The 17,669-nt window shown below is 41.3% G+C and overlaps 2 protein-coding genes across 2 annotated transcripts; one reads left to right on the top strand and one right to left on the bottom strand.

Annotated features, from left to right (window-relative positions):
• The first annotated feature begins 236 nt into the window (after positions 1–236).
• On the top strand, positions 237–3,421 carry LOC127306509 (uncharacterized). Its single transcript, XM_051337152.2, has 8 exons — positions 237–391; positions 1,432–1,534; positions 1,755–1,834; positions 1,937–2,266; positions 2,449–2,522; positions 2,665–2,707; positions 2,788–2,856; positions 3,185–3,421. The coding sequence occupies exons 1-8, from the start codon at positions 311–313 to the stop codon at positions 3,194–3,196; spliced, it is 792 nt and encodes a 263-aa protein (XP_051193112.1). The 5' UTR covers positions 237–310; the 3' UTR covers positions 3,197–3,421.
• A 309-nt stretch (positions 3,422–3,730) lies between these two features.
• LOC127306511 (uncharacterized) lies at positions 3,731–4,163 on the bottom strand. The gene has a single exon (XM_051337153.2). The coding sequence runs from the start codon at positions 4,161–4,163 to the stop codon at positions 3,783–3,785; it is 381 nt and encodes a 126-aa protein (XP_051193113.1). The 3' UTR covers positions 3,731–3,782.
• Between the last annotated feature and the right edge of the window lie 13,506 nt (positions 4,164–17,669).

The raw sequence follows: 17,669 nt of genomic DNA on the forward strand, positions 1-17,669 counted from the left end.
GAGCCAGCTCCAAGCGCAAATGGACGTACGATCATTTTTGCGTTAACCAAACAAGATAGACGGACTCGTGGATAATTTAGACTTCCGAAATGCATTGCGCTGATGATGCCCTGAGCCAACTCGGGGAACCGATGGAACATGGAGCACGATCCGATGGAGAGAATTGTCACTATACCACTAGTTAAAACCGGGTGTTGACCATGGGCCTCTACAGAAGGCCCATAAAGCCCATGGCTTTGGCAATAACCCTTGCACATCCCCTCCAGCCGACAGCCACCACGACCCCACGAGACAACGACAGGAGGCGGCGATGTCGACAGCAACGGCGACGGCGGAGAACAAGAAGCCCCGGAGCAGCGGCGGGGCGGAGAAGAAGCAGCGTAGGAAGGAGGTACTCGTATTTCTGCCCTCCGCCCTCCCCCTTTCTCATCTTGATTCGATTCGCGGGTATCGCCCAGCCCCTTGCCACCGCCTACCGCCGATTTCATTTCTTGACTTTGTTGTATGATGTCAAGGTTTAATTGCGGCATACGAGGTTTGGAATGTGGTAGTACCAGCTTCAACACATGGCCATGAACCCATGACCCATGTGCGTTATCCTGCTGTAGCATGCTGACAGTAGTATTTGACACTACCGTATTATTTCGTAAACCAAAGTATTACAGCACCGTAGTATTATAACTTGTGGGCATGATATAGCACAGTATTTAGATAAAAATTACTATGCAGCATCTACGAAACCATGAGGTGTTTGGCCTGCAGTTTTTGGCATGGTATTGTGCTGCATTGTTTAGTGTCGTTGAGCCGCTTGCTGTGTATTCGAACTATATCAGTGACGATAGTTAGCTAGCCGTTGATTTGTATAAGGATCATCGAGTTGGATATATCATGGCCATGTGGCGTATTTGTCATGCGTGGAGATGAAATCGGCCACCAAGTACTTGAAGAGTCGTCAGGGAACGGCTGTGGACGGGTGACAGGGTGACGGCATTGTCTCAATATAAGGAGTAGCGACTAGCGAGCGAGGCAGATGGGGCGTTTTTCTTGCGTTTCTCAGTTTCAAAAAAGAGGTTGTGGGTCGTTTTTTTTAATACTGAGAAAAACTGCAGTTTTGGGAACACATCAGTATTAAAACTGCAATTTTTTGTTGCAACCAAACACCACAAAGTATTTAAAACCAGAGTATTTTTAGAAACTATGGTATTTGTGGAATACTTTAAAATAATTTGCTGTCAAACACAACCTAGATGTTTAATTTTAGTATACTGGCATACGGAGTGTTTTTTTTTGTGGGTCAGAAACACAGTTAGCACTTGGTTACTTTGGTTTCTAAGATAATAGAAATCACTCAGTAATTAAGTGGTTGAAGAGAACTGATGAGGTTTGTGGGTATATAAAGGGTGCTCATGTACATATCATGTTTTTTGACAGATACTGGAGAGGAAGAAGGCAATTGAAGAGCTTATAAGGGGAGCTGTAGCTGTGAAGGATCATCTGGCGCAGTTCCTGGCTTTTCATAAATACGAGAGAAACGGTAACCACATTCGTCTTTCTGGTCAAAATTTTCAGTACCGTGCGACTAGCTACTACTGTTGTGGTCCGATCCAGGACAACTCTATGTGTTCACTGGATTTAGCTTTAGAAATTCAACAAAAGGGAACTGAATGTACAATGGTTATTGCTTTGAGCCTAGCATTACCTTTTGTGGGAGAAGTGTATTTTTTATCACATAAGCTCAATTTCTTGATATTTAGGTATTTCGGTGTACTTGGAGTCTGCACATGGCAACCAGCTTCCATTGCCAACGAAGAATTACATCCAAAATCTTCTCAAGGTCACAAGCTTACCTGCGTCTAGTGCTCCAGGATGTTCTCATATGTATCTTTGACAACTTCCCCATGATTATTGAATGTAACACTGGTAAACAATAATTTAGGTTAATATGGAGGGACCTTATGGATCAGAATGGCCTTCGGAAGAGAAAATTAAGCGCCGGGAAATGGTTGCCCCAGAAGCACGATATATCCTTGTTCGGCAATTTGCAAATGACTGTAATGCGAAAAAATCCAGTGAGCAAGATGCAGGGGTGGAATGTACAGATGGAGCATGTACTGGAGATCACTTGCTTGGCTTTGTACACTACAGGTTTGTTGTTGAAGAGGATGTGCCCGTTGTTTATGTGTATGAGCTACAGTTGGAGTCTACTGCCCAAGGGAAGGGGTTGGGGAAGTTTCTAATGCAGTTGATTGAACTTATAGCTCGAAAGGTGATCTATTTTCTTAAGCACCTGTAATTTATCATTCTATTGTTCTGAATATTATGTTAAGATAGAGGCTGTCATGACAGTTCTTCTGGTTTATGCATGTTTCTTTTTGCCCGATTGCAATTCTTATGACATCTTGGCTTGAATTATCATAAAATTGATCCAGAATGCATATGTATATGCAGAGCCAAATGGGAGCGGTGATGCTAACAGTTCAAAAGTCCAATACGGAAGCCATGGCTTTCTACAATAAGTTGAGGTACAGTGGTAAACTTGAACTTGTGTGCCAATTACTTATTGTTTTAGTGCACAGAATGGGTGTACCTTCTGGTTATTGGTTAATTTTAGGTTTCTACTTCAGTTCTGTTGCAACATTTGAATTTAACTATTCTATCTCGCAGATATGTAATATCCAGTACCTCACCATCACGAGTTGATCTGCTGGTATTGCTTTACCCATAAACTAGCCTCGATAAGAAATTAAGAACAAGATATTTGTATGTTGACCCCTTCATTTTTTGCAGATCGGGATTGGTAAAAGCTATGAGATTTTTTGCAAGACATTTGAAGCTGAAGCTAAGCGCATATTGGAGGTGAGTAGCATGTTTGATATTGCATAGACTCACTGCTAACCTTCCAAGGCTACTGATTCTGATGGTCTGTTTGTCACTGTCTCACTGATGTTATCGGTACTCAATATGAATTGGCTATGCTGCTCCTCTTTTAACTTGCACTACAGGTTCAATTACTTAGTACTATCTAGTATATAAGCCTTTAACATATGAACGTGCAGTGTAATAGGACTCCATGATCTGCTACTAATCAAATTTGTGAGATATTCAGTAGGTGTTCTTCTACAGTTGTATGGCATATGGATCTTTTATCCCAGCTAATGAGTGTGCATCATGGCGGAATGTGCAGGAAGGCAACTAATGTCTGGTGGGAGTGCAATATTGCATGACAAGTTATGGTGGGATGTGGTGGCCCATGTAATTGTGACTTACTCGAACAGGATGTTTGGTTTCATTTCTTTGAGTGCCAAGATGTGTCAAGTTCCGTGCTCTCAGATCCACCAAAATTTGGAATATTTATTCCACTAAAACTCTGACCATATCTGTCTACCATTAGCAACGAGGGCAATGATTTGGTTAGATTTTATTTGCTGGCAAATATTTTCCGTGTTCGGTATTCTTTGCCTCAATGTTTAACTTGAGGAACCAAACTTGGCCAAGGTAGGGGGGGGGGATCAGTGTGCTCACCCTGATTTCCACGTGCTATTTGAGCAGAAACATGCTGTTTGTCTGAACCTACTGTATATGCGCACCTGTGCATGTTGCAGTCTCGGAGCTACACTAAAATTAGCACTTCAAGTGTGTGTATCGGACCCACTGGTTTTTTCAACATAGCTGAAAGAGATTATTCAGATTGACACTTCATACCAGTTCCGCGCTCACTTGACAGGCAGGTAATGCAGAGAGATAGGGGGGAGGGATGATAGTACATAGTCATCACATACAGTTCATGCGCGCTTTCTCCTCGGGGCTCTCTTCCCCTTGGTGACTGTCGCAGCTGGTGGGCTCCAGTTGATCTCCTCTTCCTCCGACTCCTCCAACTCCTCCTGCTCCTTGCCCTTCTCCGTGGCGGCAGCAAGGGCCTTCTGCTCCCGCTCGTACCTGAGCATGAGCCTCTTGCGCGGTGGCAGCTGCTCTTCCGTGATCCCCATGCCGTCATCTGCCTTGGCCCATGCCTTGCTCACGCCGTGCTCCTCGCGGAGTGCCCCGCATTCGGCGCACAAGTACTTTCTCCACTTGAAAGGGTACATGGCCTGCTTGAACTCCGCACAGACAACTTGGCCGCCCTCGCCTATGGTGGCGATCTTGCTACGACCATCCGTCGACATCCTCTCCCTATGTAACCTAGCTCCCCTCCACACTATTATTTCACCTATCTCTTGAACTCTTATCAACCCGATGATGATGATGATGATTGATCAAGGTACAAGAATTTATAGGATGCTTGAGTTATTTCTAGGATGCAAATAAATACTCTCAAACAGATAAGCATTGCCAAAGCAAGCAGAAAGTAATTTGAGAATGCATGGGGCGGCACGGCGCCACGAGAACCGTAACGCCTATGTGTGCGGGTGTCTTGCGCTAGTCTTTGGCGTCCACTCCCATTGCCAAAAGCAACACGCCCAAGGTTTCTTGCGGCGGTGGTGGTTGTTCATATATGAATCCAACAACCAAAGGCACCCGCTTCATGTAGCGCCTAACTGCTTCTGCTTTGGTAGCAGCTTTTGGCGCATTTCATGTCTTTGGCTTGCTAGAAACCTCTCTCGCCGATGTTGTTGGTTAGTCCCAGAAGTCTTAGAAAAGAAAATAATTTCACTTATGTTCCATCGATGTATCAAATGCACAACCCGGTCTTTTTTAGATGTTCGAAGCTCCCAACAAGAAAGCTTAATCAAATGAAAAAGAAGGAGCCGAATGTAAAAGCGATGGTCAATGACTAGTGGGTAAAAAAGGAAATAATCATGGACATGATTATTTAATATGTTGGAACTTGTAGCACTAGACTATAGTTGGCAGCATCATACGTGGCAACATATGAGAGTGTGAAGCATTTAGGCGTGTGCCAACCAAATACCCATGTTCGACTATGGAAAGATGTCCATGCTGTTTGGCACTGAAAACAACAACAAAGAGCTTGCTTATGGATCATGGTTTGACCTTCTCTAGGGTACTTGCAAGGATATGATGGATCAAGGGCCATGTCACTGGTCCAACCTCACTTATCTCTAGTTGTTTTTGCTAAGGAGAATTGTGACCATGTCTTGTTCTTTCATGACACACTTGTTGCAAACCATCTTTGGTTACATAGATTTCTTAATCAGTGCTTTGCAATAGGGAGATCAAGACATTGTCAATCCCCTTAAACTCATTGATTTGACAAAGATGCAATTGGTGTTACTCGGAAATGATGATGGGGAGAAATCTTTCCTTGAAAAGGTCACTCATAAAACGGAAGGTCCTTATAAGCTGGATGGAAGACCTCGAGATTGTACAAAAACCTCACAAATCTCCATCGCTTCCATGTTGATGTTTTTGAGTCTCATTGATAGGCAACTTCAAGAGTTCAGAGATAGGTTTGATGAGGTAAACCCTGAATTACGTCACTTCATGTGGTCTTCCAGTTCCGCTAATTTTTCTCCGCTTATCATATGCTCAACTTGGTTAAGCTTGCACAACTTTATCCCATGGATTTCTCATAGGGGGAGTTGATTCAACTTACTCTTTTCATTGCTGATATGATAGAGATGAGAGGTTCAAAACCCTCAAAAGTATCGCTCAACTCTCTATTATGCTTGTTGAAACAAACAAGAATATGACATATAACCATGTTTACAAGCTTATCAAATTGGTTTTGATCCTAAGTGTAGCAACTCAAGCGCAATCTAGGAACAAAATGGGAACCAACTTGAGCCGATGAGAGCTTCAACAATTGGTTCGCTACTATCGCAGATAATGGTAGCCCTGCAATGCAAAAAAAATGTTAAATCTCTAATTCTGATAATCATTTGGAGGCTCTGCAAAGCTAGGAATGATATGATCTTTATGAATATCAATCCCAATAGAGAAGACCTGGTCGTTTCTATTCTGAAAGAAGCAACGATGTGGATGCTTGCTGGGGCAAAAGCACTTCGTCGCCTACCTCTGCACTCCAGGCCACCTGATGGTGCAGCGGTCAGTGCCTTCCCATGCTAACAAACGTTAGCCTTGTATACTTCTTTCCAGCTTCTTCTCAATTTCTTGCTTTGGTTAGCCTTTAGTTTTCTTTTCTTTTTTCTGTCTTTAAAGTTAGTAGGTGAAAGTGCATGGAGCCCCCATGTGTGGTTTTGGTAATTAATGACAATCCCTACGGACTAATGTTTGCATTGAGTTATATTTGTAGGAGTTGTCCATAGGCAATTCTTGAACCATTTGTTGGCTTCAAGGTTGCAATAAGAAGAAATTGATGAAGGATATCAAGTGTCAAGTATGTCTTGAAGATGAAGATGAAGTGAGCCCTCAAGTTACTTCAAGACATCAATATGATGAAGAATGAAGAATGAAGTGTAAGTTCAAGATGAGCCAACTCGAAGAGTTCATAAGCTTGAAGCTTGCCATGGAGAAATGAAGTGCAAGTTCAACATGAGCCATCTCGAAGAGATCCTTTGCTTGAGTCTTGCCATCCATATGGTGATCATGGATATGTGAAGATGCGCCGAAGAAGAAGCTCTCCCATGGTGGATTATGGGGGAGCAATCCACATGGTGGTCATGGTTATGTGAAGATGCGCCGAAGAAGAAGCTCTCCCATGGTGGATTATGGGGGAGCAATCCACAAGACTTCGTCAAGCAAGCACAAGCAAGAAAGGCGTTCCATCTTGTTGAGGTCAAGATCGTCGTCATCGAGCTCAAGTGGAATGCACAAGTATAAGGTTTGCTCTTGATAGGGTTTCTTTCTCACCGGTCTCATAGTGTAGTTGGAGACCGGTTTATAGTTTAGTTGCCGTACTATCAAGAGGGCTCTCGAGTGAGTAACTCGATCGTATCGTTCGGAGAGAGCTCAAACCTTTGCATCCTTGCATCATCTTTCTTGGTTGTTATTTGGACCTTATCCATGTGATGTTTTAGATCTTGTGCTTATTCTCATGACAAGTTCTAGTTCATCGAAAACGGATTTTGCATAGATCACTTGTTGCGTTTTCGAGTTTGATTCATCATCTTTCTTGGTTGTTATTTGGATCTTATCCATGTGATGATTTAGAGCTTGTGCTTATTCTCATGACAAGCTCTAGTTCATCAAGAATGGTTTTTGCACGGGCAACTTGTTGCATTTTCGAGATTGGAGGTTTTACCGGTATGTCTTTTTTAGATAGGTCAAACCTTTCATCATTTGTTTCTATCCTCCCTTGTTGGACTATGATGGTTTCCTGCATGATCTTGTAGAGATTGTTCCTAGCTTCAAAACAATCCCAAGATCATCAAAATCGGAGTCCGGATGCTAAAGTTATGCCCGTTTTAGTTTTGGTGTTTCTGCAGTTTGCCAGGCCGGATTTTCCGGGCCGGATATTTCGGAAATATCCGGCCCCCTCGAAATCGGTTAAGGACCAGAAGAAAAACAGCTCTGGACAGGGGCCGGACTTTGGCCTGATTTTTACCAGGTTTTGTCCCTGAGGCCGGATTATCCGGGGGGGGGGGGGGGGGGGATTAACCAGCCCTTACTTAGGCCGGATTATCCGGCCCTGGTTTTGCCCAACGGCTCAATTTTCTTGGGGGGTATAAATACCCCCTTCTTCCTCCTTGGGCTGTGGCTTCTCTCACTCTCTCTCTCCTCCATTGTTGAACTAGAGAAGCTTGCACTATCTCTCAACCCCTCCATGATTCTTGCCCCCATTTGAGGAAAAAGAGAGAGGAGATCTAGATCTACATTTCTACCAATCAAATCCATCTCTTTGTGAGTGGAACTCTCTAGATCTTGATCTTGGTGTTCTTTGTGAATTCCTTTGTTCTTCCTCTCTTATTCCCCCAATAGCTTTTGTAGCTTTGTTGGAATTTGAGAGAGAAGGACTTGAGCATCTTTGTGGTGTTCTTGCCATTGCATTTGGTGCATCGGTTTGAGTTCTGCACGGTGATTCGTGGTGGTGAAAGCAAGAAGGTTGTTACTCTTGGGTTCTTGGAACCCTAGACGGATTCTACGCCTTTGTGGTGGTTTGTTGGGAGCCTCCAATTAAGTTGTGGATGTGTGCCCCAATCTTTGTGTAAGGCCTGGTTTCCGCCTCGAAGGAAATCCCTTAGTGGAACCGTGACCTAGGCCTTTGTGGCGAGGGTCACCGGAGATTTAGGTGAGGCGCCTTCGTGGCGTTCGGTGTGTGGTGTGAGTACCGCATCTTGGGGTGAGGCTTTTGTGGCGTTGGTGTGCATCGAGCAACCACACCTCAAGGTGAGCCTCTTGTGGCGTTCGGGAGCGCTAAGCAACCGCACCTCTCCACCGGAGATTAGCACTCGCAAGAGTGTGAACTCCGGGATAAATCATCGTCTCCTGCGTGCCTCGGTAATCTCTATACCCGAGCTCTTTACTTATGCACTTTACCTTGTGATAGCCATCGTGCTTGAAGTTATATATATCTTGCTATCACATACTTGCTTGTATTGCTTAGCATAAGTTGTTGGTGCACATAGGTGAACCATTGCTTAGAATAAGTTGTTGGTGCACATAGGTGAACAATAGTATATAGGCTTTGGGCTTGACAAAGTAAACGCTAGCTTTATTCCGCATTTGTTAAGCCCATCTCGTAAAAGTTTTAAATCGCCTATTCACCCCCCCCCCCCTCTAGGCGACATCCGTGTCCTTTCAATTGGTATCAGAGCAAGGTCTCTCATTCTTAGGCTTCACCGCCTTGAGAGTAAAGATGTCGGTTAGGGGATTAGCGCACAATAACTTGTTTATATTTGATGGCACAAATTATGATCTATGGAAAATTTATGTGCTTAATATTTTGCGGCGTATGTCCCCGGACATGGAGCGATTTCTTGACATGGGTTTCTCTTCTCCTAAGGATCCTCAAAATTTATCTCTTGAGGAGGAGAAAAACTCTTGTCTCGATGCTCTTGCTTCTCATGTGTTTTCCATTGTTGTGAGCAATGTAGTTACTTCTTCAATCATGCCTTTTGGGAGCGCTCATGAATTATGGACAAAGCTTCAAGATAAATATGATGTGTCCAATATTATTGAGGATGATTGTATTGCTTCCACTTCCGGCCGTGATGAGTTCTCATCTTCATCCACTTCACCAAAGTGTGGTAAGACACAAGGTAATGATATGGTGAGTGGTGATGAAAATTGCAATGTTGATATTGAGCTTACTATTGATGATTCTTCATCTCTATCTCATTGCAATGCTTCATCTTTGGACTTAAACACATCTAGCACTAGAAATGATTTACATGCTTGTGTTGATAGTCCTTGCATATCATGTGTAAGTTGCTTGAATAAATTTCATAATGATATGCTTGATTTGTCTTGTGGCCATGATAAAAATGATTCTATTTCCTCTAGTTGTTGTGTGTCTAACAATGTAGAGGAAACCAAAGATTCTATTGGTCAAGACAAGATCTTGAAAGGAGCCTCAAGTAACTCCTCATCTTTATCTCACGGTCCTCATATATGCCTTATGGCCAAGGGTTCCACGGTACCTCCTACCATGGAACCTAATATGTCTCGTGGTGATAAGGATGAGGATGAATATGAAGAAGAGGATTGGGTTGTCTCTCTACGCGATAAGGGTGAGAGCGTATTCAAGGTTATTTGCAAAGATAAAATTGCTAGCACTCACTTCTTTGAAATCTTGACTACCGCTATTGAGAGCCAAAAACTTATTTGGATGCATGAGAACACCATTGATAAAAAGGGTGCTCTTGAACGAGAGTATGCCAATGATGTAGCATCCTTAAAGAATGATCTTGAAGAAGAACAAGATACCGTAGCCTCTCTAGAGGAGCAACTTGAAACCCTTGAGGTGTCTCAAAATGAAATATTTGCTAAACTCACTAAAGAAAGAGACCATGCTAAAGCTAAATTAAAATTGCTTAAAAATGAAATGTCCAGAGTTGGTGTTGGTCATGATAAACTTGTTAAGGATCTAGATGATCTAGACAAGGCCCACAAGGCCTTGGAGAGCGAACACTCTATCCTCACCAAGTCATATGAGCAACTACAAGCTTCATATTTAAAAGAGCATGCTATGTTACCCTCTCTTCTTGATATGTCTTGTGATGATGCTTGTGCTACTAACTCTACTTCTTGTGAAGCATCTATCTTGAAGGAGAATATTGAGCTAAGGGCTCAACTTGATTTGCTAACTAGCAATTATGGGAAATTGGAAGAAAATCATGGAAAGCTTGCTAGCTCCCATGAGGATCTTCTAGCCTCTCATGATAGGCTAAAGTTAGCTCATGAGGCTATCATATCTAAGGCAACACCTTGTGAGCCTCATGTGGGTACTAGCACTACTACTCAAAATGTTATATTGCCATGTGATAGTCCTTGTAATTCATCCACTCATAGTATTGCTAAATCTTGTGATGAATGATGTCTACGCCCCCCTCCTTTTCCTGTAGACAGTGTTGGGCCTCCAAGAGCAGAGGTTTGTAGAACAGCAGCAAGTTTCCCTTAAGTGGATCACCCAAGGTTTATCGATCTCAGGGAGGAAGAGGTCAAAGATATCCCTCTCATGCAACCCTGCAACCACAAAGCAAGAAGTCTCTTGTGTCCCCAACACACCTAATAGGTGCACTAGTTCGGCGAAGAGATAGTGAAATACAGGTGGTGTAAATAAGTAGTAGCAACGGCACCAGAAAAGTGCTTTGCCCAGGACAGTAAATAAGCAGTAGTAACGCAGCAGTAGTAAAACAGTAAACAAGCAGCGATAGCAGTATCTAGGAACAAGGCCTAGGGATTACACTTTCACTAGTGGACACTCTCAACATTGATCACATAACAGAATAGATAAATGCATACTCTACACCCTTTTGTTGGATGATGAACACCATTGCGTAGGATTACACGAACCCTCAATGCCGGAGTTAACAAGCTCCACAATTCAATGTTCATATTTAAATAACCTTAGAGTGTAAGATAGATCAACACAACTAAACCAAGTACTAACGTAGCATGCACACTGTCACCTTCACGCTACGAAAGGAGGCATAGATCACATCAATACTATCATAGCAATAGTTAACTTCATAATCTACAAGAGATTACAATCATAGCCTACGCCAAGTACTAACACGGATGCACACACTGTCACCATTACACCGTGCAGGAGGAATAAAACTACTTTAATAACATCACTAGAGTAGCACATAGATGAATTGTGATACAAAACACATTGCAATCATAAAGAGATATAAATAAGCACTTCACTATGCCAACCATAACAGTGAATAAGTATTCTGTGAAATATAGCCTAAGAGACCCACACGGTGCACACACTGTCACCTTTACACACGTGGGACAAGGAGTCTCCGGAGATCACATAAGTAAAATTCACTTGACTAGCATAACGACATCTAGATTACAAGCATCATCATATGAATCTCAATCATGTAAAGCAGCTCATGAGATTATTGTATTGAAGTACATAGGAGAGAGATGAACCACATAGCTACCGGTACAGCCCCGAGCCTCGATGGAGAACTACTCCCTCCTCATGGGAGACAGCAGCGTTGATGGAGATGGCGGTGGTGTCGATGGAGGAGCCTTCCGGGGGCACTTCCCCGTCCCGGCGGCGTGCCGGAACAGAGACTCATGTCCCCCAGATCTTGGCTTCGCGATGGCGGCGGCTCTGGATGGTTTCTCGTACCGTGGTTTTTTCGTATCGAGGTTTTAGGTCGAGGGGGCTTAAATAGGCGAAGAGGCGGCGTCAGGAGGTCAACGAGGCGACGACACTATAGGGGGGCGCGGGCCACCCCTAGGCCGCGCCGGCCTATGGTTTGGTGGGCCTGTGCCCCCTCTCTGGCGGTTCTCGTGTGTTCTGGATGCTTCCGGGCAAAATAGGAACCTGGGCGTTGATTTCGTCCAATTCCGAGAATATCTCGTGACTAGGATTTCTGAAACCACAAACAGCACAAAACAGAATCGGCACTTCGGCATCTTGTTAATAGGTTAGTTCCAGAAAATGCACGAATATGACATAAAGTGTGCATAAAACATGTAGATATCATCAATAATGTGGCATGGAACATAAGAAATTATCGATACGTCGGAGACGTATCAATGAATTATCTTCCTTGCCTTGTTGCTCTAACAATGAAGGTTCTACTTCCTCTAGTACTTATGTTGTTACTAACCATGTAGAGGAAATCAAAGAGTTCAAGGCCCAAGTCACTTCTTTGAAGAACGACTTGGTAAAGAGTCATGAAGGGAAATGCAAAATTGACAAGATGTTGAGTGTGCAACAATCCCCCAATGACAAGAGTGGACTTGGATTCAACTCCAACAACAAGAACAAGTCCAAGAGCAACAAGATTAAGAAGGGCCAATTACAAGTCAAAGACCCGGCGAAGATTGTTTGCTTCAAGTGCAAAATTGAAGGGCATCATGTTAGATCTTGTCCTTTGAAGAAGAGGCAAAAAGGGAAGCGACCTCAAGCTCAAACTCATATTCAACCTCAAGTTGAAGAAATGCCACTTCCCAAGAAGATACAAGCCAATGCTCCCATTGTGGAGAAATCTAGTGAGAAGAAGGAGAAGAAAAGAACTTGCTACATATGCCGTGAGAAGGGCCACATCTCCTCTTTTTGCACTATTGGTACCTCATCCAACTCTATCACCGTTGATGATGTTTATTCTCTTCGTAAGGATGAGGGTGGCAATTTGTTTGCCAAATTTGTTGGTGCTCAAAGTGGTGTCAAGAAAAGAACCATTTGGGTTGCCAAGCCTATTGTGACTAACCTCTTAGGACCCAACTTAGTTGGGGACCAACAATCCAAAACTTGATCAATAGGTGCTTGTTGGAGGGCATTGGAGACTTGGCTACATCATGAAGAATTAAGGGATCTTCATCATTTATATTATATCAAACCAAGTCTTTTGATTATCTTGCTACTATCATATATCCAATGTTCCTCTTTGCGGTAACATGTTCTCAACTCATTTATATTGAAAGTTACTCGCCCCTTTGCATGTGTTAGTTTTGTTCCTAACATGTGTTTGTATATGTTGTGCTTCCTAATAGTTTTGCTTGAGAAATCAAGTCTATGCATGTTGGGTTGCACACCATGTATTTGTATTTGTGTTGGAGCCTCTTTGCATCTTGTTGTATCTTATATGGCTCTTATGAGCGATTAATGGACAATCCCATTTTGGGGGAGTGATATTCCTTTGGGAATTTCATGATCCTAAACAATGTGTGTACATGAGGAATATCACTTAGAATTGATATTGCGAGATTATCTAGTCGCTATGTGGTATGTCATCTTCATGAGAAATTCAAATTCTAATGTCCATTAATATCTCTACTTGGATCTTATTTGCTTGTGAAAAGAAATTCCTTATCACATTATGGTGGAGTAATAAGCTTTGTGCATATTACAAGCCTAGAAAATGTGAACATTTGAGGTTGTGTCACATAGAATTGATACTGTAAATTATCTCTCTCCTATGTGGCATGTTTGCTCAAACAAGCTCCAATTTGCTTAAATGGCTTCATTGCTAATATCTTTGTGGATCTTATTTGTGAAAGTTTTTCTTGGCATGGTTTTTCACAACGTGTCCCTCAATACATTTTTGGAAAACCAAGTGCTTCAAGTCATACTATTAATTGCTTTGCATGTTGGTATGAATACTATTAATTGATTTGCATGTTGGTAGGAATACTATTAATTGCCTTGCATGTTGGTATGACTAAATGAAGCTATCAAGAAACTATCTTTGCATGATGGTTAACTCTTATCTTTTACCATATGCTTTGTTCGTTGTAAATATGATCTTATGTATACTTACAAACTACCACCGGGAAATATTTCCTAATACCTCTTGTCCTAGGACAATTGGTAATCAATTATGAGGTAGATATTTATTGATCATATCTACATTGGCTCTTGTATTTATATTGCCTTATTTATTGCCATGAATTTGTTGTGCTTTGACTCCCATGTGTCTTCCTTGCATCTTATGGATCTAAGTTGTCTATTCAAACTTTCTTAGCATTGTTAGAAGATATAGGTAGCGTGATGATCCTAGTTTTGTGCATTTTTTATTCATATAAAAATTCCTAGATAATGCACCAAACTTGGGGGAGCTCTTCTATATTATTAGAATGCTTAACATCTCTTGATCTTTATCAAAAATTTGGTTTTGGGAGACATAAAATTTTCTTTTTGGTACTTTGTGCCATCATAAAAAGTTTCGAGGGTTTGGTTTATTTGTTGGAACCTTGCTCTCTTGGGAGTTGGTTATCTCATTCCTTTGTGTTTAGGTTTAATTAGCTTCTTATAATGAGATAAGTCTTTGAAGTCAATCTTGTGTTGATTTGATTCTTTGATATAATTTGGACAACCATTTTCTCTTGGTTTATTTGGTGTTTTGTCCAAATTGTATCTTCCTTTGGTTCTTGAAAGTATTGTGCATGCATATTTAATATATGTATATCTTATGGCATGTGTCACTTTCTTTGATCCAATATATAGGGTAAACTCCATCAAATCCTAATTTGGCTAAGATGTGCATGAAATTCAATTTCATATCTATATGCACATAGAATTGTGGAGTTTGTCCTATATGTTGTAGTGTGTCTAACTACTTCGGACCCAATCAGTTTGGGGACCATTTTGTACTTACCTTTGTGTTAGGTACAATAGATATGCATTGGATGCTTGTCTCACTCTTGGAAAGAAGTGGTGACTCAATGGTAACTTGAGGCAAGCTAGGATGGTCAACGAACACATATCTACTACATCCACACCAATGCTATCTTGGTAACAAGTATCTTCTCATGCATACTTTTCTTGTATCCAACCTTATGGTTGCATCTTGGCATGAATCTCTTGATTTGCAAATGTTGTGCTTCTTGCAAAAGTCTTAACGAAACATCTTTATTGCGAATGTGAGTAGTTTGAGATGAGCACATATGTTGGGAAGTATATAAAATCATGATCATGATTCACCCATCCCATCTATGCCTATTTAGCAATTTTATTGCATATCAATTCCTCAAGGCTCTCACATGTGCAATATAGATGAAAGTGCAAATTTAGTTACTTCTTTTGGTATCCCCGTTTGTGATACTTGTTGCCTTTCTCAAATGCATCCCAACTATCTTCTATCCCTTGTTGATATTTGTGATGTATTTTAGTTGTTTGTGGTTGAAGTTCATGAATTTACAATAAGATAAAATTGAGCCTTTGGCCATGCTATTAAGCAAAAATTCTTATTGGTATATTGCATGTCTTCGTCTTGGATATCATACTATTTTTCTTGCGTATCTATTTTATGTGTGCATGTTTCTTTGTGGATAAATATCTTTGTGATATTGCCTACTTAGAGAAAACTTATACACATAAGAGATGATACATCTCCTTTTTATATCTTATTTATTTATTGCGTGTTGATTGGTCATGCTAAGCAATATAATTCATTGAAGACTATGATGATGCTTTTTGCTCATCCTTGTAATAGTCTTATAATATGCTTTATCATGCCTTTCACATATCCTCTTGGTTGAGCCTTTTTATTATGGTGCCTCTTACTTGTTGCTCAACTATTTGTTTGTTGCAAGTGTTTAGCTTATTTTTCTATCTATGATCTATTACAAATGTTTGTGTTTTAAATGAGGGAGTGAGGATTCCATGTTATGCATATTTTATTCAAATGCAACATTTTATTTTATGCATGTACCTTGGGGAGCTTCCTCATTTGATTTAGAGCACTATTTTGTGGTGATCATTAGAGTTTGATTCACTTGGTATCTTTTGTTTTTGAATGATATTATGGGAGTGATGATTCCATGTTTGTGCACTTTATACTCCAATGCAAATTGTCTAGTTTTGTGCACAAATCTTGGGGAGCTTCCTCATATTATTTAGAGCAATCTTCTTGATCTTATCATAATATCTATCTTTCTTTTGGTATCCTCTTTGTGGTTCATTTGGTTGCTTGCTTCATTTGTTGAAGCTTCTTGACTTTGTTATCTTTTTGCAATCTTTGATCCTATCTATAGTGTGATTCCTTCCGAATATTCGTCATTGGATATGTGCATTTGATTCCACTCAAATTATGAGAAATGCACACACTATGGAGGAACTCTCACTATATTGGCCTTCTAAATTTTTCACCCATTTCGGCAATTGGTGCCAATGGGGGAGAAGTTTGGAGGGTTTAAGGGAATTTGGTTATGTCTTTGCTTTGTGCTTAAGCATGTGCCTTTATTGCATTGCATCTTGTTGCTTTGCATAGTTGAATATTTAGAGGAAACTCCAGTAGGCTTTGAATGCCAATATATGCAATGAAAGTCAAGATCATTCACACATGCATATATTATGGGGGAGTTTGCTCTATATATTCAACTTATCTGTTACTTAAATTCCTTATATAAACCCTCTCAAAGAGATTGTCATCAATTACCAAAATGGGGGAGATTGAAAGTGCATGGAGCCCCCATGTGTGGTTTTGGTAATTAATGACAATCCCTATGGACTAATGTTTGCATTGAGTTATATTTGTAGGAGTTGTCCATAGGCAATTCTTGAACCATTTGTTGGCTTCAAGGTTGCAATAAGAAGAAATTGATGAAGGATATCAAGTGTCAAGTATGTCTTGAAGATGAAGATGAAGTGAGCCCTCAAGTTACTTCAAGACATCAATATGATGAAGAATGAAGAATGAAGTGCAAATTCAAGATGAGCCAACTCGAAGAGTTCATAAGCTTGAAGCTTGCCATGGAGAAATGAAGTGCAAGTTCAAGATGAGCCATCTCGAAGAGATCCTTTGCTTGAGTCTTGCCATCCATATGGTGATCATGGATATGTGAAGATGCGCCGAAGAAGAAGCTCTCCCATGGTGGATTATGGGGGAGAAATCCACATGGTGGTCATGGTTATGTGAAGATGCGCCGAAGAAGAAGCTCTTCCATGGTGGATTATGGGGGAGCAATCCACAAGACTTCGTCAAGCAAGCACAAGCAAGAAAGGCGTTCCATCTTGTTGAGGTCAAGATCGTCGTCATCGAGCTCAAGTGGAATGCACAAGTATAAGGTTTGCTCTTGATAGGGTTTCTTTCTCACCGGTCTCATAGTGTAGTTGGAGACCGGTTTATAGTTTAGTTGCCGTACTATCAAGAGGGCTCTCGAGTGAGTAACTCGATCGTATCGTTCGGAGAGAGCTCAAACCTTTGCATCCTTGCATCATCTTTCTTGGTTGTTACTTGGACCTTATCCATGTGATGTTTTAGAGCTTGTGCTTATTCTCATGACAAGTTCTAGTTCATCGAAAACGGATTTCGCATAGATCACTTGTTGCGTTTTCGAGTTTGATTCATCATCTTTCTTGGTTGTTATTTGGATCTTATCCATGTGATGATTTAGAGCTTGTGCTTATTCTCATGACAAGCTCTAGTTCATCAAGAATGGTTTTTGCACGGGCAACTTGTTGCATTTTCGAGATTGGAGGTTTTACCGGTATGTCTTTTTTAGATAGGTCAAACCTTTCATAATTTGTTTCTATCCTCCCTTGTTGGACTATGATGGTTTCCTGCATGATCTTGTAGAGCTTGTTCCTAGCTTCAAAACAAGCCCAAGATCATCAAAATCGGAGTCCGGATGCTAAAGTTATGCCCGTTTTAGTTTTGGTGTTTCTGCAGTTTGCC

The sequence above is a fragment of the Lolium perenne genome, chromosome 6 (assembly GCF_019359855.2).
Source record: "Lolium perenne isolate Kyuss_39 chromosome 6, Kyuss_2.0, whole genome shotgun sequence".
NCBI classification, from domain to species: domain Eukaryota; kingdom Viridiplantae; phylum Streptophyta; class Magnoliopsida; order Poales; family Poaceae; genus Lolium; species Lolium perenne.

Excerpts from the sequence above, each read along its gene's own strand:
- LOC127306509 (XM_051337152.2), top strand. The coding sequence starts at position 311 with ATGTCGACAGCAACGGCGACGGCGGAGAACAAGAAGCCCCGGAGCAGC. Across the intron at positions 392-1,431 it reads AGAAGCAGCGTAGGAAGGAG|ATACTGGAGAGGAAGAAGGC; the intron begins GTACTCGTATTT and ends GTTTTTTGACAG. Across the intron at positions 1,835-1,936 it reads ACATCCAAAATCTTCTCAAG|GTTAATATGGAGGGACCTTA; the intron begins GTCACAAGCTTA and ends ACAATAATTTAG.
- LOC127306511 (XM_051337153.2), bottom strand. The coding sequence starts at position 4,163 with ATGTCGACGGATGGTCGTAGCAAGATCGCCACCATAGGCGAGGGCGGC.